At 47.7% G+C, this 22,833-nt stretch overlaps 1 protein-coding gene across 1 annotated transcript in view; it reads left to right on the forward strand.

Moving 5' to 3' along the window:
• The window catches only part of TTI1 (TELO2 interacting protein 1), a 44,818-nt gene extending 22,056 nt beyond the window's left edge, over window positions 1–22,762 (forward strand). The window contains exons 3-8 of the mRNA XM_049650812.1: window positions 1,128–1,337; window positions 4,294–4,442; window positions 7,046–7,186; window positions 9,140–9,344; window positions 9,619–9,706; window positions 22,030–22,762. Coding sequence (XP_049506769.1) covers window positions 1,128–1,337; window positions 4,294–4,442; window positions 7,046–7,186; window positions 9,140–9,344; window positions 9,619–9,706; window positions 22,030–22,213 — 977 coding nt within the window. The 3' untranslated portion in view covers window positions 22,214–22,762. The remainder of the gene's footprint in view (window positions 1–1,127; window positions 1,338–4,293; window positions 4,443–7,045; window positions 7,187–9,139; window positions 9,345–9,618; window positions 9,707–22,029) is intronic.
• The last annotated feature ends 71 nt before the right edge of the window (window positions 22,763–22,833 follow it).

Consider the following 22,833-nt stretch of genomic DNA (forward strand, 5'->3'; position numbering starts at 1 on the left):
ACTAGCCTGGCCCTGCCATCTCCCCTGTGTTTTTGCTCCTACTCTGTGCACATGCTCCTTGATGGAAAGGAAATTAGCAGGTGCTAAAGGTTATCGGAGGCATTTTTCCTGCTGTCTGTAAAAAGAGGGTGAAAATTCACACTGGGGTTTTCTTGTTTCTTTAAGTGTTAGAGCCTTTTTTGAAATGAAGCCCAGGGGAACCCCAGGGTACAAGAATAGTTGAAATCAGAGCTGCTGGGTTAGAGAGGGGTTAGAAGTCCTGAGTCCACCCCCTTTAGCATGCTGTCTTTTGGGGCCCTCCCTGTTGTGGCCCCAGGACATTTCTGCAGAGCCCTAGGGCTCCAGTTTGAAAACCGCTGGCTCAGTTGATGTTTAAGGCTTATTCTGTGGTGACACATCAGAAGTATTGGAGCATCACTGAAGAAGGGAAAGCTTTGGGGAGAAAATGCCAGCCTTTTATATCAGAAATACAGATGTGAGGGGCTGTGTCCTAAGTCCCTGTAGAGCCTGTCTTCTGCTACTGAGCAGTGCATCTTGTACTCAGAATTTTGTCACTTGCATGTATTCTCCAGTCTAGCATGTTTTTTCATCCAGTATATATCTTGAGCACCTACTCCATGCTGGGCATATTGGATTCCAGTGGCACTCCATGGAGCATGGAATCTAGTGGGAGATTCAGACCCTAAACAGTAACTCAAGATAAATGTAATTGCAAATCATGGTGAGTTGATGTGAAAGGAAAGAAGATGGTGCTATATAGGAGCCTGTGAGGGACCTAAATTGGATTGGGAAGTCAAGGGATGGCTTTGCTGGGCAAGTCCTATGTGTATTGAGATGTGAAAGGTGAGTTGGAATTAGCCAGATGTGACATAGTGGGGAAAGTATTCCAGACAGCGAGAACAGCATCTGCAAAACATTCTAGGGCAGGAAAATACCTGCCACATTGGAGGAATGGGAAGGTGCCCAGTTAACAGGCAACTGGGAGTGGCTGGAAGATGAGGTTGGAGAGACAGAGGGACTAGATCATGTGGGGCCACACAGGCCATGGCAAAGAGTTTATTCTGCTTATAGAGTACTGATGCCTGTTGTCCCTGACTATGGTGATCGTTCTAACACTTTGCTTACAGCCCAGTGGTTCCCAGACACAGGTGATCTTGGACAACTCCAAGAGCAAAGTGCAGGGGAGGAGGGAAGTCATTTGAGCCAGAGACCAGCAACTCCTGAGAAAGGACTCGAGAATACCACCACGGCGGAAGACATTGAACAATTTTTGCTGAGCTACCTCAGAGAAAAGGATGTGGCGGATGGAAATGTCTCAGATTTTGATAATGAAGAAGGTAACTATTTATTTTGACTTAGCCGTTTTTTTTTTTTTTTTTTCTTTTTGAAGCAGATTATTATAAGAATGAAATATCATTACAGAAAGTTTGGTAGTCAGAAAAGTCTACCAAACCTCTAGATCCTGGATCAACCTCACCATGCTAAACATAAGCATCCTCTTTTTTGTGTGTGTGTGTGTGTGTGCAATCTTATCCCGTTCCTTTTTGTTGCAAACCTATTTTTATATGGTTGTGGCCACAGTTTCAATGCATTATACCCTTTTTGCACTTAGTTATATAATCAGCAACTCTCCACGTTGCTATAGAGTTTTCATAATTAATGTTTTAATAGCTGCTACTAAGTATCCATTCCCCTGTGGCCAGTTCGGGTTGCTTCCAGCTTTTCTCTATAATAAACAGCGCTGCAGTGGTTGGTTCTGTGCACGTGACCTTTTCCCTTTTTTTGCATATTTCTTTATAAATCCCAGAAGTGGGATTTCTGGGTCAAGGATATGAACATTATTTTATGCTTGCCAAATTGCCTTCCAGAAAGGTTGTGTCAATTTATACCTTCCGTTCAGTGGTGCAGGATTAACACTGGTTGTACCACAACCTTGCCAACATTGGCCATTACTCGTTTCACTTCTTGCTAAATTAAGAGGTGAAAAATGTTTCTTACTATTTTGCTTGGCATTTCTTTGATTACAGGTAGGGTTGAACATCTTCCTATATGCTTTTTTCCTAACAATTTTTTTCTTCTGCCCATTGTCTGTTCATATGCTTGGTCTATTTACTTATTAGTGGGAGGAGACTTCAGTGTTTTTCTTACCTATTTATACGAAAAAGGAGAAGAGAGTTCAGGCTAGTTGAAGCTGTGGCCTGTTGTTTTATTCACAAGCTCAATCTGGAGCTTCAGGTCACGGAAGGATTAATAAATTGTTAGAATCTCCTCTGCAAATATAAAATGCCAAGTCATAATGAGCTTGGTGGTCTCAGAACTATCCTAAATCGAACTGAGTCCCAAATTAGTTTGTTAGGTTGGAATTGAGCAGATTTCTTTTTCTTTTTTGGTGATCTCTACTCTGAGACTCTGGTGAACTGAAGCCAGTACTTCCAGGATAACAGGAAATCGTAGTTCAATGCGACTAACTACAGCAAGTTCCTTCTAAATAGCAGAGAAGCATCACAGGCCCCAGATAGTGATTTATGCAGAATTGAGTCATTGCCTTCCCTGAGGACAGTTTCCCAATCTGAAGTCTATTATCAGGCCTTTTCTTCTTGGTTTTATTTCTGAAGCCAACCCAGTCTTTGTTCTCCCGACCTGCACCCCATACCCAAACCCAGAAACCCAGAAGAAGGAGAGGCATCATGATCCTTCGTAATCCGGATTTGCCATTCTTGCTGGAAATTCTAGCATTGTCCGTGAATCCATTCTCTCATGGTTAGGATCTTCTGGTTCTAGTTGATGTTGGCTAGGAGCAGACTGAATGAATCAACCTTTCTCCCAGTAACGGAAAAATCCACATCCCTCAAATAACATTCTGCAGTAGGTGAATTTCAAACAACAAATCCTCCTCTGGGAAGAAAAGCACAGCCTTATCACTCTTATAATTATCATTCATCAAGTACACACCAAACACTTGGCATTATAAAGAATGTCTGGCGTGATGTTGGTTTGACATGTGTTTTTTGTTTTAACCACAACGAAAGCACCTCGCGTACCTGAGGTCCCTTTCTCCAAGAAATCCAAGCACTCTACAGATGCCTTTTCATTTATCTTTGCAGCATCTGGTAGAGATAGTGTGGCCTGTACTATAAGATTCTGTTTTTTCCAGCAGAAAAAACTGAAATGCGAAAGAGTGAAGGGAACGACGTTCAGCTCGGTGGAAATGAGCACAACTAGTAATGGGGGCTTGGGCAGGGGGAGCTGGGGGCTGTAAGTAGACAGAGGAAACATTTTCCGGATAGGGATTTTGGCCTGGGTTTCATGCAACTCCCACGTCTTTGTTGTTGTTTTAATTTACAAACTTACGCCTATCACATGCGACACAGCACTCTAGGCAATGAAAGAATAATAGCTGGTGACATTCATCATCTTTAACTCTCTCAACACGCAAATGAGGTGGGCATGCTTTGTACCTTTTTTCCAGATGAAGTAATGCAGGATGAGAGGGTTGCTAATAGGTGTGTAGGCAGGACTTGAACTGACCTCCTTTGACCAGACCCCCTCCCCGTGCATTACATTAAGCTGCCCTGCTATTATCTCTCGTGCAGCATCAGTAAGGACTGATCTTGGCCATTAAAAGGTCTTACAGGCTGGTGGAAGACACACGAGTCCTTTAGTCAAAGAATGAACCAAGAGGAAAGAAAGAGTAAAGGACGGAGCAAGGCCAGCCCGGGAGCTGTCCAGCGTCAGAGCTCCAGATTAGAATGTTGCCCTCTTATGTTTTTATCTTAAATATTTATTAATGGAAATTTAGAAAAGAGCAAAAAACTTTGGAAAAAAATTTTTTGGAGAAAATTTGAAATGCTGTATGATCTCACGACCCCATCTCTCTTAGTATTTCATTGTACCTCCTGCTATGCAAAAATGTATATAATAATGCTCCCACTGTGTATGCAATTTTATATGCTGCTTTTCTCTTTTTAACACAATATTCTTTCAAAAACATATTCCCTGGTTGGTAAAGCCCTTGGCAAACACAAATTTGGGGGCCCTCGTGATATGTCATTGTACGGATGTAACCTCCTTGAGCGGCCATGGAGGGGTTTCCCCCCCAGTTTTTAGCAATTATAGTTAATTCTGTGGTGAATATCTTGACTCGTAGCTTGACCCAAATTTTACATGGTTTCCTTAGGGTCGTTTCCTAGACACTTTCCCTTGTGAATGCTGTTCCCATGCCTGAGGTTGGGAGAGTAAGTCAAAGTGGGCATCCCTCATAAAACACTGTCCCCGGTTATGCTTTCTTTCCAGAGGAGCAGTCAGACCCTCCCAAAGGGGACGAGCGTGACACCGGTCCTGATGTAGAGCCACCACTGCCAGTGCAGGTCCAAATAGCCGCAGATGTGATGGAACGCTGCATCCATTTGTTGTCAGATAAACATCTGAAAATCCGATTGAAGGTCAGTGTGCGGCCCTTTCCCTGCGTTTGTGGCAGCAGGACTCGGGTTTGGTCCAGTTGGCAGTGACTGCACGGATGAGCAAGCAGCCGCCCTTATCTCCTGGTCCATGTGTGGTGGCCAAGAGAAGACCTCAGGAAGAATTTATCTGTGGGATGGCAGCCTCACGTCCTTCTGTATCGGCTCAGATGTCAAAAGGGAGCCAAGTCCCCTTTCTGGAATTAAAAACCGCACAGTGCCGTTGGACATTCATTGAGTCTCCAAGGGAAAGGAAATCATACGCTTTGGCAGGGATATCATTTTCTGAAGCGACTTAATGCGGGATGCAGGTTTTAATCCTTGGGAGTGGTCATTCTTCCAAACATGACTCTGGCCTCTATCTGTTTCTGTTTCCATTTCACACTTCTTAGTCTTGTATCCTCGTTTGCTGGCAGTTTCCCGAGCAGCATCCCTGTCCCTTAAGTCCCTTAAGCAAGGACTTAAATTGTGCAATAGTGAAACAGGATGGTGGGGTGTGTGGGGGTGGGGACAGGGCTTTCAGAATCACCTAGAAGAAGATCACACAGCCAAGGGAAGACAACGCAGCCTGGCCCGTCCCTTCCCCATTCCCAGGCAGGCCTGAGAAACACAGCTGCTTCAGTGAGTTCCTGTTAGTGATGAGAGCGCATTGCCCTGCTTGGAGTGATGGGCTAGGAAACCCCGATCCAGGATTATCTCACATTTGTTTAGTTCCCCCAGAGACACTTCTTAGCACTCATCTCTTATTCCATTCAGCAGGTACTCTTTGAGTGCCTACTGTATGCAAGGCTTTATTGTAGACGCCTGGGTGATGCATTAGCAAAGTGTCTTCCCTTTCATAGAGGCTTTGTAGCAGCTATAGCCACACCACAGTTATTGAAATCATCAGCGTTGGAATCAGACCTCCATACTTGAGTTCACATCCCGGCTCTGCCTGTGCAACCTTGAAAAAGTTAATTCACCATTTTAAGCCTCCATTTCTTCTGTAAAATGGATGTGATGGTACCTACCTCACTGAGTTGTTGAGTATAAATATGAAACAGCCTCACACACACGTTCATTCACTTAATGTTTATTGAGGACCGCTACAGGTCAGGCAGAGGGTGTCTAGAAGGATATGAAGCCAGCATTCCTGTCTTCATGGAACTTCCTGTCTCTTGTGGAGAAAGGCAATATACAAACACACACCTATAAGGTATGGAAATCTCTGACGGTAATAAGCAGGTTCTAGGATAGAAAATAGTAATTCACCCATCCAGTGAACTTGCATTAGGAGCCTACTCTGTACCGAACCCTGTTGAATAAGACAGAGCTTATACCCTGATTTTGACCAAGTCATTGGGGAAGGCCTTTCCTGAGGTGGTGATATTTGAGCCAAGACTTAAAGGCTGAGAAGAAGCCAACTTTCCAAGGGGCAAAGGCAGGGAGATGAACATTCCAGGCAGAAGGAGGAAATGTATATCTTGGAATCAATGACGCCCGACCTAATTTGCCCAGTTAGTGACAGAACTCACACTCAGCCAGTGATGGCAGTGCCGTTTCTGCTGGGCTACTCTGCTCTCCGCTATACGCCAAGGTTTCTCTTATTCTGCCTGCCTGTTCCCTCCGAGGAGCAGGCCCACTTCTGTTCCTTGTTTCTATTCCGGTGTCAGTGTGACCAGCATATAATAGGCACCAGCAGGATTCACCACTCCCATGTTGGCAGACCTCGCTCTGTCTTATTCAGACGTGCTCCTTCCCCTGTGCTGTGAAGGCTGGCCGTCTCGAGGAGGAAGGCCTACAATGGTCATCATCGTGACCCCTGCCGGCGACACAGAGGCAGGCCAGTGGTCTTCAGTGTGCTCTGAGCTGTGGGAGATCAGGAAACATTTTCAGGGAGGGTGACAAACCCAGTTTACATTAGGCTACCCCGAGCCTCTCTTCTGAAAGTGGACTTGTATCTCGGCTGCCTACTTGGCCTCTCCATTTAGAAGAAAGAGCATGTGACCTCACCCAACATCTCAGCCTCCTCCCTTCCACCGCTCCTGCCTCATCCAGAGGCGCCTACACCTGTTCAGTTGCTGAGCCTGACCCCAGGCAGCCCCTTTGGATAGATTCCTCTCTTTATTGCCCCAGTATGGAGTCCATCAGCAGGTGAAGCCATCCCAGGACAGACCTCAAAGCCTTTCACCCCTTGGCCACCACCCTGTGCCTGCATGCCCTCCTCTCAGGGGCACAGTGCCAGCTCCCTGAGGGGCCTACTGGCCTCTCTCTCCCGCTGCAGGTCCCTCTCCCCACTCAGTAGCCAGAATGACCTTTTTAAGACACGAATTGTATCCTGGCACTTTCCTGCTTAAACCATTCTGATGGCTCCCTACTGCACTTAGTACAAAATAAGAAATTCCTAACATGACACCTTCATGGTCCCCCTCTTACCCCTCCTCTGTCATGCCGCACACGGCCCTGCCTTAGTTTCCTAAGCCCTGCAAGCCCTCCCTCCTCGGGGTCTTCCCCGTTGGCTGTTCCCACCTTTAGGAACTTCTAGGAATGCTCTTCCACTCCTCCCGTGACTAACTCCTACTCTGCCAAAATCACATCCTCTCTTTCAGGTCTTGGATGTGCTGGATTTGTGTGTAGCTGTTCTGCAATCCCACAAGAACCAGCTCCTTCCCTTGGCTCACCGGGCCTGGCCCCCACTCGTGCACCGACTCACAAATGACGACCCCCTGGCAGTGCTCAGAGCCTTCAAGGTACGGTGCTGCTGCCCCACCACTGTCAGTCATGGGAGTGGGGGGTGGTCAGCACAGAGCGCAGCGGTGTCTTTGGGGATGGTTCTTTTTATCAGGTTGCAACATCACGTACTTTGAAGAAAGTATAGCAAAACAAGAAAGGCACAGAAAAGAAAGTAAAAGTCTCTTATTTTGAATTTGAAGCAGAAGGAACTAGGAGATGAAAAGGGCTGCCGGTATTTATGGAGCACCCACTGTGTACCTGGCACATCCTCACATACGAACTCCTCTCCTTACAACAACCTGGCAAGGTAGCTACTATTCCCCCCCGTTCTTGACAGAGGAGGAAACAAGCCCAGAGAAGTTAAGGGATTTTCTCAAGATCACACAGCTAGTACGTGATAGAACCCAAATCTGTGAGTTTGTGCCCATGTTCTTCGCACTGCACAGGAGTCCAGGGGAAGGGGCCTGGATTCTAGCAGTGGGCATCCTCCGCCCATCCAGTGACTTGGGGCAAAGCCCAGGACCACTCAGAGTCACGTTGGCCTTAGGACCATGTGTTCTACCTTCCTCATGGTATTGTCGTCAAGGGTAAAATGGGACTATTTGGTGAAATACTTTGGAAAGTTAAAAACCATATATATATATGTCAGGTATTATTCTCTTGACTTTGTCTTATATCAGCACATGTATTTTGGCTTATTTATTTATATCCTTCCTTGTTCTGGAACGCACGTAAGGCAACCTACAGAAATATATTTATCAGGGCAAGCTAACATAAATTAGGAGTATGTGAGGAAGATAAGGCAAGGAAAAAGGATCCGTAGGGACAGAAAATGAAGCCAGAAATGCAACTAGTGTACTTGGAGCAAGTGTTTTGGTTTTCTGTATGATTCTTCAGCATAGCCTAGACCAAAATATAAGCTTACGTTTAAAACATAAAATTGTCAACGTTGTTAATATTTTTTTGTAAAGCAAAATATGCAAAATCACACACACACAGAAAGGGGAGAAGGGAGATTGGGGGGAGGGGGAAGGAGGGAGGTCTTGCTAAATCTTATTCAGATGTGCTGCTTTCCTTTGTAGAAATTAATAGGTAATCTGAAATAACGGCAAGTGTAGAAAAAGGAAAAGATATAAAGATGTGTGTGCTCTGAGGCTGCTTTCCCACTCCCAGACACGTCGATGACATCTGAGGTCTGTAACGCCTTGTGCAGGCCAGCCGAGGGACCTGAAATAAGGGCCTTATTCTCTGCAAAGTCGGCATTCTCTGCTGGTTATGCTTTGCTTACCAATTTTTAAAGAAGTTCCTATTATCCTGTATATTCAGCCTTGTGCAGCAGGGCAAAACGTTTCAATATGTTCTGCTAGAGAAAGTTTAAAACGAGACGTGCAAAGAAACCGCCTGTTGTGGAAGATGGGACAAGGGTAATGTACAAAGGAGATGGTGTGATGGGACGGGAAAGGCCCCGACATGGCCCTGACCACTGGGTCCATGCCCCGACTCAGCCGAGGGGCCTCAGCCAACCACTGCCCTCCCAGTGCCTGCGTAGCAGCAGCTGGGCCTCACTGTTTGTGTTTGTTCAGCTAGCTAGGGTTCAAAGCACAAGCCTTTTTTCAAGGGATGTTAGGAAGAGTCAAGAGATGATCTATGTGAACTGCTTTAAGCTTTTTTTTTTTCTAACCAAAAAAAGGAGGAAAATCAAGGTATTAATCATATTATTCATCCAACCCAAGATTCCTTTGACTTATTCCCCGTGTAATCTGTATTTATGGATAGAAGCAGCCATGCCTTGGGAGCAGAGACCTCCGAATTCATAACTGTCAGAATCACAAACCACGGGCAAGGAATTAACAGCAGTAATTCTATTTTTTTTTTTTTTTTTTCCAAGAAGAAATTGAATTACCAGGCATTCCTTAGCTCTCTGCTGCCGTGGCGACACGCATTCACCACATTGGGGGCTGTTTCTGCAGGTCTTGCAGACCCTGGGAGGCAAGTGTGGCGACTTCCTACGGAGCCGTTTCTGCAAAGATGTCCTGCCGAAGCTGGCTGGCTCCTTAGTCACCCAGGCTCCTGTCAGTGCTCGGGCTGGGCCAGTTTATTCCCACACACTGGCCTTCAAGCTGCAGCTGGCCGTGCTGCAGGGCCTGGGCCCCCTCTGCGAGAGACTGGACCTAGGTAGGTACCAGCCTCTCGCCCCTGGCGACACGCACCCCGCGTGGTCTCGCTGCCACTCTTGCGCTCCGTGCCCGGTTGTGCTCCTCCCTCTCCTTCAGTCTCCCTCTGGCCTCATTTTTCCACCTATCTTGATGTGTTTTCTGATATGCGGGATGGAGTAAAGAGCCCAGGGCATCTCGCCTAGCTGTCCCAGTTTCAGCGGACAGCAGTGGGTTACTGCTTGTCCCAAATGAAGTCTGAGGGCCGATGCTTGTTTTGTTTTTCCTCTCCGCAGGTGAGGGTGACCTGAATAGAGTGGCTGATGCCTGCTTGATTTACCTCAGCGCCAAACAGCCCGTGAAATTACAAGAGGCTGCCAGGAGGTACGTCTGCTTGATCACCCGCATCTCTTTACGTTTGCTCTAAATTATCGATGATTTGCTAATGGCGAGCAGAGTCAAGCCACGTCTGTGCTCTTCTCTCCTCGCTCTTCTTGCCAGGTTACGATGGTTTCTTTAACTGGGCCAACTCTAGAGATGGTATTTTTACTGGACGTGTTTCTCTTTGCAAGTAACCTTTTCCTCTGCTGCAGTGTCAGCAGTAATGCCAAAGGGGCAAAAAGCAGAAAGACGGTGTGCTGAGGGGGACAAAGCACTCTCCTGGCCGGAGAGAGATCTGCTCCTAGGCCCTACTCTAGTGACCAGGTGACCCTGGCACCTCTCCGGACCTCAGCTCCTTTGTGTGCAAAGCAAAAGCCTTAGGTTACTGATCTGGCAGTAAGATGGCAGAAGTGGCTTCACTCCACGGAGCATCTTAACGGCTGTCAGGTGCTCTAAACCCTTGCAGAGTGTGCACAAAATTGGGTGTGTACAAGCAGACACGTAGGTTCCTTTTTCTAGGTAGAGTCCACAACATGCATCTGATTGTGGAGAACTAATAGTTCTCCCAATAACCAATAGTTAAACTCCATGGACTAATAGTTTAAAAGGCCTTTTCTGGCTCCGAAATTATGTGATTATAATTTCCAAGAGTTGTGCTTGTTCGAGAATAGCTGCGACACCTCCAGTGGAAGAACTCGCTTTCCTTGAGTCCCAAAGGGCTTTTCTCAAAAGCTAAAACCAAGCACATAATCAGTCCCCAGACTTGAGACCAAAAATGTACTGTGGCCCCCTTTCCCCAGCTCTCCATCCGTCGGGAGAAAGGGGACCAGAGTGGACTTGCTATCTCCTGGGTGTCTGCAGTTAAAACAAAAGTTGGCCTCTCTGGCCTGGCTCTGTGTATTACCCTGGGCCCTGCAGCTCTGGCTCAGAGCAAATAAACAGTCCCTCCCACTTCTTAGGCTTCTAGAAACGTGTCCCTGAGTTCCCTTGGTGGGGTAGGAGTCATCTCATTCCCTGAAGGGCTGCAAGGCTGCTCAGACTGTGAAATGAGGAAGGCTGCTTGCCCCTTATAAACCTTGCAGTCTCTGGGAGTGATGGAAATATCTTTTTGAATTGATTTATTGTCCTTTGCAATTTTTTGCTCTTGATTTCCCCAGTTCCCTTTTTTCTTTCTGTCACTTCCCCGTCACTTCCCCTAGGCCCAGAATCAGTCATGGTTTCTGGAGCACAGGGGCGCATCCCAACCAGCTTCTTATCCTCAGACATTCTTGTTCCTTAAAGAACCAACTTAGGGTGAAAAGAGTCTCCCCACCCCCCCAACACATACACCCCTGGCAGTGTTCCTAAAGCTAATGGTGCTGATTTCAGGTACAACCCAACAACGTAATAAATTCATCCTGAAGCTTCTGTGTGCCTATTACAACCAAGAGTCACAACGATCTGACTTTCACATTCTCTGCCCCATTCTACTTTTTCTGCATCCACCCCGTACCTATCCTTCAAGTTGAGAACCATCAAACAGGCTAATATTCGCAATTCATTATCTTTTCATTTCTAATTTTCTTTTGTGCCGCTAAAAGCAATTAAACCTGGAATTGGACCTTGCTGAATTTTGAGTTGGTATTCAAGGTGCCTCTGGAGGAGGAAAACGCAGCCAGACCACTTGACTGCAGTGCCTTTGTTTGCTCTACCGCATTCCATTCGGGGTTGAGTCAGATGACCTCCCTCTTGCCAGGCTGGGAGGGGAGGAAGTGCAAGGTTGATTGGTTCACAAACACATCATCTGCAAACTTATTTTGAAGTCAAGGGAAAAAAACCAGTGTTGTCCTTGATCAGGAGCTGATTTGGCATCTTGATTCAGAAACTAATAAGCTCTCTAAATGGGAAAAGAAGCCTGAGACAATGGGAAACCTGGTCTCTTTGTGAGCCTCCTTACTGCAGGAAGAGAGGCGGGTGGCTGGGTACTGAGACACTCATGCCTGCAGGGACTGATGAATCAGGTCCCCTAGCTCAGCAAGTGGCCCCATCTTCCATTCAGTTGTCTGTCCTTCATTTTTCTCTTCCCTCACACCCTACATCCGTTCCAGAAGGGAAGCCTGTCCACCTACCTTGCAGAATTTCTCTTCAGACTGTCTACGTCTCTTCACTTCCAAGCCACCAGGCTAGGCCACCCTCACCTCTTACCTGAACAATTGCAGAAGCCTCCTCGCCCCCCCCCCCCCCCCCCCCACCCTGTGCCCACTCCTGCCCCTCTGTATTCCCCACACAGCAAGCACTGACACCCGCCGCCCACTCATGGGAGAAGGGAAGGCTGTTGTGTTTGTTGCCAGGGCCCAAGGGGGAACCCTATAGCCAGAGGGTAACAGAAACGCAGTAAAAACCAGAGCTGTCCACAGATGCCCCAATGCCCCGGCTTCCTTGGAGCTGGTGAGTTTCCGACGCGGGGTGGATGACCAGCTTCATTTGGAAGTGGCCCCTCTGTCTGACACAGCTGGTGAGGAAACAAGTGAGGGCCGGTGGCTGCTCTGAAAGGAGGTAGGTGAGCAGCTGTGTTAGGGGGGATAAGAATTGTCCTTCTGCTGTACCCTTCTAGGTTCTTTGCCTGGTCTAATAATTGATACAGGACAGATTAGTGGGAGATAAACACTTTTTTTTTTTAATTTCATATATAAGGGAGCCTTATAAAAATATGAGACCCTGGGTCACATGGGGCAGTTGAAGCTTCCTTGCCATCCTGAGGAATGGTCTAGGGGCCGGGGCTTCACAAGGGGAGGGAGCAGGGTGATCCACAGGACCTAAGATCAGGTGTTTGGTAATTAGATGTTTGCCCTGCCATACACCTAGGTTATTCTTATGAAAAGTTATCTCTGGTAATAGTTCTTTTTCTGGGCCAGGCTCCCTATTCGAATTTTTTTAGGTAGTTAATGGAGAAGTAAAAGTTTTTCTTGAAACTGCTGAGTCTTGATTCCCTTCAATCTCAAGTCAGTTCACACACCAAAGTGGCACATTTTGGGGCAGCCTTCTCTGTTCCCCTTCACATGTCTGTGAGTCCAGCAGGTCGGGGCTGGGGCCTCTGAGGGGCGGCCTCCCTAGCGTTGGCATGGAGACAAACTCAGCAGTTCCATGAAAGTTCCTCTTTGTGTGCATTACGGTTGGCTTTTTCCTCCCTCCTGTTTGCTTTTCCTGGCTCCAAAGGATGACCAAGCCTGTGTTTGCTTTTTTAATTTGTCATATTAAATAGAGCCTTTGTGGCAGGCTTTTACATCCAGGCTGTAAACTCTAGAAATGGAAATTGATCAGGGGGTGGTTGATATAACCAAGGCTGTAAATGCTAAGAACAGAAACGCCATTCCAGTTTAATGCTTTTATCTAGCGAATGTGCCTTGTAAGGAGGGGCATAAATCTTGCAACTTGGGGGAGGGGCGGGGGTAGGGGTACGGTAGAACCTCACTGTATATTACCACTAGGTGTCACTGTTAACTGGCTATGCAAGAGAAATGCCAGCTCCCCCCAGTCCATTTGGTTAAATAACTTCAATGGGTAACAGCAAGTGAGCAAATCCTATTTGGGGTGTCGGAGAAGGGGTCAGCCTACCCACAGTTGTAAACAGGGCAGTGTCCCTGAGGGTAAGTGTTCGATTACAGATAACAGGTCTGTGTCAGCCATGCCCCTGCCTCCACCATGGCAGAGGCAGACTCAACTGATTTAAATTCTCCAGTAGCCCCAGAAGCCTCTGAGATCTCTCCCGGCATGCAGTGGGCCTCCACAGTTCTGTGCCTCCCTGACCATGGAGCTTTTCCTTCCCATACATGAAAGGAATCTGAGATGAGAGCACATACCCCAAATTTCTGTGTTTTTCCTTAAAGCCTGTACATGCTGTCAGCCTGATTCAACTCAACTCTGTTAAAACCATACTCTTTGGGCCTCTCTCTCAGCGTCCTCTGAGGCTCCCTGTCTTTTGCAGGGAGGACTCAAATCATCCAATAAGCCTTCCACCCTGGGGCTAAAAGGAACAATACCTGTTCTGAAAAAGATGAAGAACAGAGCTTTTAGGGCACTTGGTCTCCACCCCCAGTCCTGCCTCTGCCTGCCAAGCGCAGGACCCAGGTGGGGATGCAGGGGGCCAGCAGGTAGTGACTGGCGGGTGCACCCTCTGATTGTACAGGAACTGAATGCTGCGGTCCTCGGTGTGGTGGTGGTCGGGGAGGGGGTACTGTGGGTGGGGGTCCCCTCCCAGCTTCCTCTGCATAGCCATTGTATATAAGGGCATGGGGCACCAGCCTTGGAGGTGGACAAACGTAGGTTCAGATCTTACTGACTCTGTGACTTTGAGCGAATGACTTCGTTTCCTTGTGCCTCATTTCCCTCCCCTGTAAACTAAGGGTGGTGATAACACCTTCCTCCCAGAGTCATTGTGCACACGAGTTACATTTATACGTGAGGGAGACCACTCAGCCAGTTCAGTCATTCCACTGACCAGCTGAGGATCTGTTGCGTGCCAGGCAGTGTTCTAGGCACTGATAATAGAGGAGAGCATGAGAGAGGAGGCCTCTGCTCTCACAGGGCTTGTGTTCTGGAGGTATACTCATGTGTATATACACACCTATGTGGGATATATATAAATACATTAGATGTATGATGCTTTACATGAGTTCCTGTACATTTGGGCATGGCGTTTCTTATAAGTCTGCTTCATCTTTACTGAACTCTGAAGAGAGTTTTTCACCCCAGAATGATCTTTTCATGTTAATTGTGCCACGTCCCCCTACCACCCTCTGTGTGAGAAGTCAGGACCAGGTTTCAAGGTTCATTTACTGGCTGACTTCCCTGCTTTCTTTCTAGCAGTAGGATCCCAGCCCATCAAAGAACCAGCCGGTGCTTTCAAACCCTGGACGAACACAGACTAGCACAGGCTCGTTCATTTCATCCCCGTCAGAGCCCAGCTCCTCTCTTTACCCACACTTGGGCCTATTATATTTGAACAGATCAGGAGCCACCGAGGTGATCCGTTAGTTCAGCTGAGCTTGAAATTAGCAGCTCATCCCCTTAAATGTTGTGGGCAGTTTGTTTGAGCTTGGGCTACAGAGCTGTTGTCCCCTTGGGTTGCACCCAGCATGGAAATGAGGGCATTCCTGATATTTTTTCTTTTGACACTTGATTAATAGTTGACAAATCCAGACCCAAGTAGTTAGCTTTCCTATTATCCATCTTTTGACAGGCATTGCTGCGTTTCTTTTCCAGGCTCATTGTTCTAAAAATACACTCAGATCTGAACCTGTTCACTGTGCATATATAGGCATGATTTCCTGGTGTCAAAGATAAGAGACATCTGCCATGCAGATTATAAACAAAGTGGGTTGCTGGGTTTCAGATCTGAAGGTGGGGACCTCCGTGCTACTTAAATCAAGTGCTGCGAATCCTTTCCCTGCTTCCTTGGTGTTGTCATGTGATTGATCATTTACCAGGGTCAACCATTTTACAACCCGGTGGGAAAGGCAAGTATGGGGTGTGCCTGCGCGTGTGCACGCCAGTCCTACTGGGTTGGGAGCCAGGATCACCTGCACAGAGTAGATTTCACATATCAGACTGCCTGGCAAACCGGAGGGTAGCCATTTCCTCACTTTGCAGCGTCCGTGGTCTGTCCCGAGCACCTAAGAGGCTGCCGTGAATGTCATGATCTCAGTCTTGAGTAAAGTAGCCAGGAAGATGGCCTTGGTTGTCTTATTATATGTGTGTTTATTCACAAGATTTTTTTTTTTTATTAACGAGCCAAGTGTACCGTGTTGAAAGTTGAAAGATGGCAAAGGTGAATGCCGAGTTAGAGGGAGCCTCGCGTTGCTGCTCGGTAGCAGTGGCACCGTGGACGAGTCACTTTACTTCTCCGAGCCTCTGCTCCCTCACCTGCGAGACTCGAGCAGGCATATCTGTTGCCTTCCACCAAGTCACATTATTGCCAGGATTCAGTAAACCCGTGCATATTATATTCTTCAGCAGAGAATATCAGCTCATGGGAAAAAGTAAGTAGTGGTTGTTAGCATTATTTAAACTTCTTCCTGATTCCAAAAAAGACCTAGGGTATCTTATCAATTAAGTGTATGCAACAACAACAAAAAATAATAAAAGGAAAAACCCAACGTGACGCCGGGGCCGAGGTTAACATAGAAAGCGCACACCTAGAGCTCAGCACCCTTGCTGGAGATGGGCCTTAAATGTGGCTCTCCTGTCCCTAACAGGCAGCAAAGAGGGCAATGTATATGTTGTGCAACTTCTAGGCATCCCTGAAATAAGAAAAGAGGGAGAAGAGGGCTTTGTAGAAAAAAGCACAGCTTTCCTTGGTCCTGAACCCTAAGAAAATTTCTCCATGGGTCATCTTAGAAGAACACTGAGTACTGTTGTGACTAATATCTCTAGCGCCCTTGCAGTGAATACACAAGTATACTTCCTAGAGCTGTTTCTTCCCCGCATCCATCAGCAGAGCCTGCTGGCTTAGTGCCAAAGCGTAGGTTCCAGGAAAACAGTCTGGGCGGGGGAAGGGGGTGAGGGGGACAAAATAGGTAGGCTGCTACAAGATAGCTTCATCTTTCAGGGTTTGCACCTTTGTGGTGGGGGGTGGAGGGGGAGTGCTGAGGAGCAGGGAACACCGCATGTGGCCTGAGTCAGCCCCCTTGGCGCTCTGGCACAGGGCCGCTTTGAAATCTGCGCACCTAGCAGCGGCTTCGTAGCCAGGGGGATCCAGGCCTGCAGGGGGCCTGGAGGCAGGAGAGGCAGCCAGATGGAAGGGGCTGCTTTTAAATCCTGCCCCAGTGGGATTTAAACCCTTCTAGGTTCTGGCTTATTTTTGAATTGTCTATAACAGATTGGTCCTCTCAGTGCCATATCTTTTTAAATATGCACAAAGCAATGGAGTCATTCCACTGCATTTATGATACTTTGTCTTGTGGTACTTTAGGGGTACGATTAGCATTGTAAGCTTCTACTGGTGTTTATGGTTTTAAATCCCGTCCCCGTTGCATTTAAATATTTTTATTATCGGTCTCTGTGTGAGTATGCGAGATGGAGTTAGATCGATAGATGAATGGTTTTGAACAGGTAAATATAGTTAAGTCTAACGAGTACATATAGCTGCAAAGGTAATTGGTAGTATTTATTTGGAGAGTAAATCGTTGCTCCAAGTCATAATCCTCCATTTCCAACATTTAGAAACAAAAAACGACCTCCTCGCAGGAGAAGATAGCTAAATTGAATAGCAAGAAAGGACAGGCTTGAAATACTGGTTAACCAATGAACCGAGACCCATTAGAGTAAATTACCGAGATAGAAACATCACCCCACTGCTTGCTGGCTAGGACACGTCGACACCCTGAGCATCCATTTGTTTAAAAGGAAACACACACAGCCTCATTTGTAGCATCAGCATGTACTGAGTCGTGGGAGAAGAGATGGCCAGAGAAGAAAAGAGTGTGGAGGTTCTGCCAGCGAGGGAATAGCAGGGAAGCTAGAATAACTTTGTGGGTGTGCCCACTTTCCGACGAGTGAGTTTATTTTCTGATTGCATTTAGTCATGGCTGTGTAGCGACAGCCTGTATCATGTTCCTAAGGAGACATCCCTGAATAACTTCTTTAGAAGCCCAAAATAAATAAATAAACAGATCACAAAGCCACAAGTTCTTTACCACTGGCACTTATGCAGACAGCTCATGAGAGCATTTTATAAATCCAGAAGGAGACAAGGAGCAGCAGATCCCTCAAGCAAGTAATTGACAGAGAAAGAATAGCCTGTCACCCAGGAGGGCTGGAAGCTCTGCATTTCAGTTACGGTTTATTTAGCTCTACTGGGCCTCGATTGGCTGGCGGTTTTCTAGAGCGTCTTTAGAGCAGACGTCGTCTAGACCGAGGGGACACCCTGTAATGTTTGCATCTGCAGCAGAGGGCTTTCTTTGGGGTTTTGCCACTGACCCGTTGCCCGTGCTTGAGGACCACTGTGGACTGCTGGGGCTGGAAGGGGCCATAGAACCGATGTTACTTAGAGAAGCAGCTTGCCGTGCCCTCCTCGAGTCCTTCCCCAGCCCCACCCCACATGGGACGCCCAGTGTGGTCCTCTCCACAGCACACTACGGGCCTCTGTGATTAGTCCGTTCTCCCCACCCACATGGGGAGCCCCGAGGCCAGAGCCTTTGTCCATCTATCATTGTATCCCAAGCACCCAGCCCGGCGCCTGGGCTGGAGCAGGTGCTGGGAAACATTTGGCAAACCACAAGGAGATGGTCCCCAGCCCCTGCTGACCGGATTCTGGTAGCACATTGCTTATGTCCCCAGGCCACCTCGCCCCCTGCTTTGTCACCGGGAGCGGTCCGCTATTGATCATGAAGGAATGAGCCGCTTCTGTGGGTTTTGGTGTCTGGAGTTTATTAGGTACTTGCTGCTGCCCGTCAATTGTAGATAGGGCTGGAGTGCGGGGAAATGGCTGCCTGCATGAAGCGAAATTCAATAAAACCGCATTTTAAGTGAAAAATCAGTATAAACACCAGGCTTCTTTGCCATGGAAACAGAGGTTGCTTAGAAACTGCCTAACGGCAAGTTCTAAATTTTTTAAAGTCAAGTTATCATTTAAGCTACACGGCCCTACAGGTTATTGAGAGATAATCACTCGCCTCAGGACACTCGGAGGCATGAGGCACAGCTGAGTGCCTCCCGAAACTCTGGGGACCAGATAATCTCTTGATAACTGTGCTCCCTGGAGCCACTGATTTGGGCCTAGGGGAAGGAGAAGGAAATTTTTGTTCAGGACTTAAATGGTGTACATATATTTTTTTTTAAGTGTTTCTCTTTGGGTTTGAGAAAACGTGGAGCTGGCCATTTGGCGTGTTCAACAGCCATCTCTGCCACGTCTCACGATGTATTAGGAACATTTTCCAGGCAGTTGCCCCAATCTCGTCAAAGCAGAGGTCCTGTCTTTGTCTTCTGGCTTTGGATGACGCACAAGGGCTTTTAAGGTCTTCAGCTTTGGGCTCTTCACTTTCTGGGAGCCCCTGTCCCCAGCTAAGGATGGGCAGGAACCAGCCCCAGGACAAGCTGGTACCAGAGTTTGGAGCAAAGCTGGGCCACTGAGCTCTCAGACAAGACCTGCTGGATCTCCGCTCGGCTCCCAGGGCCTTAAAGCGAACAAGGTCCGGGTTCAGAATGTGTGTCGGTGTTTAGAGTTCAGCAGGCTGCATGTCTTTGGCCGAGCAAGCGCACAGCTACACCTGCCAGCACCTGGTTGCACAGCGTGGCATTCCCTCCCAACCTCAGGCGCACAGAGGGCAAAGAATACTGCATTCGCTTCTTCCTGAAAATGACGGGCAAAATTAGAACACCATCGGCTGAGAACTGGGACCCCCACCAAGTCAGTAGGAAGGAAATTATGAGTGAAACAAAAGACAAATGTTTTGCCCTTTTCAGAGTGTCTGAGAAGGTTCTGTGGTGTGGCGGTGCTGCTGAGGTTGGTAGTGATAATTATTCCTTAGACACACACATACTCTCTGGAAGGAACAGTGTTTTCATTGTATGCCTCAAAGTGTTTTCCTGCACCTCATCTCCCTTAGAGCCTCGCAACAAACCTGTGAGGAGGGTGGGGGTGGGGGCTGTGATCATCTTCCTTTGGAGAAAGAGGCAACTGACTTGCTCCAAGCCGCAGAGGCAGGAGAGGGAACTTGCGTCGCTGCCTGCCATTCTGGGGAGTCCACCCATTTAATAGCTAAGGAAAGAGACTCAAAATAATTCTCCCAAGAATTTGGCTTTTACTCAGTAAAAGAAAGTGAACTTCGTATGCACGCTTTCTTTGCCTCCCTGTTAGTATCTTATTTACGAGTTCTCACAGGGTTGGGTTAAGCATCTGACTTTGGCTCAGGTCATGATCTCATGGTTTGTGAGTTCGAGCCCCGTGTCAGGCTCTCTGCTGTCAATGCAGAACCCACTTCGGATCCTCTGTCCCCATCTCTGTCTCTGCCCCTGCCCCACTCGTTCTCTTTCTCTCTCTCTCTCCAAATAAATAAATAAACTTAAAAAAAAAAAAAAAAAAAAAAAAGGCGTTTTGACAGGGCAAAGAGAGTGGCTTCTTTCCTTTTCCTTTCCTGCCAGAGAATACAACATCCACATTTAGCATGTTAAAAAGGACTCAAAAAGAACATTGCAATGCTTTCATGCCATGTAAGTCAGAGCCGAGCTCTGACTGACGTGGGCTGGGCTGGGGCACCACTTCGCTGGGTACTGCCCGGATCAGAATACTCCTTCGTGTGCCATGCTGTAGCTTGAGAAATTGTTCTAGTCCTAGAAGGAGAAAAAAAAATCACACAAAACCATTTGCATTCTGACAGTCTTTGGCACCAGGGAAACCTGTCAACTGTGTCACGTGTAAATAGAAATCAGCTTCCCATTTTTGGTGTGTTTTTTCATAATTTCCCTTGCCACTCTAATTATCAAAGATATTTTTGTTTTTAAACAAAAATTGTCTCCCACGCAGGCCCATCTCCTTTCTGCGGTGAAGTGGAAACAGTGAATTAGAATATTCTAACCACTTCTCCAGCAACCACTGCTGAGATTATAAGCACAAGATTATCCTAAGTAAAGGAAACTTAAATTGTCTAGGCACAGACCAGGCCAAAAACCTGTTCAAAGGGTCCCCTCCCACCTGCCTACCTTGCCTCCTTCGCAGGTGTCTATTAAACCCAAGGAAGAAAGCAAAACTGGCTTCCCCAAAGTAAAAGCCAAATCCCCTGAGGGCACGGTTTTTCAGATTAACAAAATTAAAAACAGGATTTAGCTCCATTTAAGTTCCCATTTGATGCCCAACAGTATGGGAAAGGCTCCTAGGGATGGTCATCAAGAATAACATGTGATCCTTCCAATAGATACTATCTACCCTATGACTGGGTAGATAGGGATCGCATGGGCTAAGCGCTGTGTAGGTCTGGATCTGTGTCTTCTCATTTAAACCTCAGCAAAACCCTGAGTGAAGTACATCCCCAATTTTTAGAAACAAGGCATTTTTAGAGACTGAGAGCAAGACAAGTTGAAAAATCTCCCACGGCCACATAGCAGTGATGCCTACGACAACATGAATCCTATTGGTAATGTTCCCTAGTCCTTCCTTGGTGGTGAGCAGCTGGCCCCTCCTTTAGATCCTTTTATAGAATGTAATTTTCCAGAGAGATCTGTCATCTTAAGTCATTAGTGTGCAGTGTAATAGACCACTTAGCTAAATACAAGAACCTGTCGGGTGAAGTACTTGTTGAGAGCTTACCATGTGCCATCCCAGGTGCCCAGGGTATAGCGGTGAACCCAACAGACATGGTCGTTGCCCTCAGGGGCTGTATTGTGAGGAAGGAAGATGGACAGTAAGTGCTGGGAAGGGTGTCCCGAAAGAAAAGGAGGGGGCAGCCACCTAAACAAAATGGTCCAGGAAGGTCATCTTCTCTGAGCATGTGCCCTGTGGACTGAGATGGGGAGGATGGCTCACGGAGCTGCCCAACTGAGGAGGACCTTCTCCTCCCTGAGGTTGAAAAGCCAGAACCTGAACCACTGCGTCAGCCAGGGCGATGAAATTTATACTTGGACTGCCCAGTGCGGTGGCCCTGGGCACCTGGTTGGTCATTCAGAAATGGGATATGAGGAGATAAGAGGCAAGGGTGTGGCCCCAGAGTTCAGCGCAAGCTGAAAAGCCTCACCCTTCGTGGGCATAGGGTGTTAGGTGGCCCCGGCTCCTTCAGCTCTGTCCCTGTCATGTGGAGGACACCAGTGCTCTGCCTCTAGACTGGCCTGGCTCTGTCCGTTCCTGCCTCAGGCAAATAACTGGGTCTGATCCCTTTATGAACATGTGCAGACTACCAAGAATCCTTGGCTCTTGGTGGCCAGAAGAGGCCAGCTACCCAGTTCAGCAGCAAGCTGGGGGGCCAAGGATGAGGACCCGGAGACTCAGGAGTGTGGGCCTGCCCTGTGAGCCTGAAATGAGGGGTGGGCCCTGTCAGTTTTCTTTGAAAACGTCTGCTTGACACCCCAGAACTTAACTGGACTCTTTGCCAAGAGCTTGTTTGATGTCAATATTGTTCTGCTCAGACTAATTACTTCTCTGTGTCAATGGATATGAAACTATACACTTTGGGACCATCCTAATGGCCCTGTCTTATGAACTAAAGTGGGTTTGCTGTGCTATTCGAAGGGATTTGATGTTATTACCAGTTTCATCTCCAGTAGCCCAATAAGCAGCCTCTTCCGTAGAACACCAGCCTCTGTCCCTTCTCTCCCCTCCCTCATGACCTCAGCCCACCATCCCTTCTGTCTCTCCACAGAGTTTTCCTCCACCTGATGAAGGTGGACCCGGACTCCACCTGGTTTCTCCTGAACGAACTTTACTGCCCGGAGCAGTTCACACCTCCCCACCCCAGCCTCCACCCTGTGCAGCTGCGGGAGACCACAGGACAGGGCAACCCCTATGCGGCCAATGTGCTCCGCCTGCTCCAGGAGCTTCAGTGACCCCACACACATACACCTGGATACAGCAGCATCCCCCGTCCCCGCATGCGGGGCCGACCCCACCCTGGCCCGAGGCGGTGGCACGGCAGCAGAGAAGACTCCGAAGGTGGATTAGACAGCCGATCGATTTATAAATTGATCGATCACACAACTGCTTAGAAATTGGATTGAAGGAAAGTAGCTGACTGTTATTTATATTTCATACCTGGTGTTTTCAAATGACATTGTCTGGCAGCTCTAAGGGCTTAACTCCTTCGCTTACCATCTCCGAGGCCCCAGCTGCCTCCTGGGCCGTGCCCGCCACATCCTCCCACATCGGAGAGCCTCAGGACGGGTGGCGGGGAGGGCCTCTACTGCGCACCGAGTGTGTCCCCCCGGGCATCTGACGACCATGTGGAAGTACCACGCATCCAAGACTCTTCAGAGCACAGCCCTGCATCACAGATGCGTGCACGTCCTCTCCTCAAACAATGAGCTGGAGCCAGCTCATTGTACCTAACCTGTTATTTGGAAGAAGATGAAATAAAGGCACCTCTTGGACGAACAGTATGATCAAGAGCTCACTTTAAAGTTTGTTATTTAAATTGGGTGATTTTTAAGAAATGCGTTTAAGTTCTTAA

Source organism: Panthera uncia, assembly GCF_023721935.1.
Source record: "Panthera uncia isolate 11264 chromosome A3 unlocalized genomic scaffold, Puncia_PCG_1.0 HiC_scaffold_11, whole genome shotgun sequence".
NCBI lineage: Eukaryota > Metazoa > Chordata > Mammalia > Carnivora > Felidae > Panthera > Panthera uncia.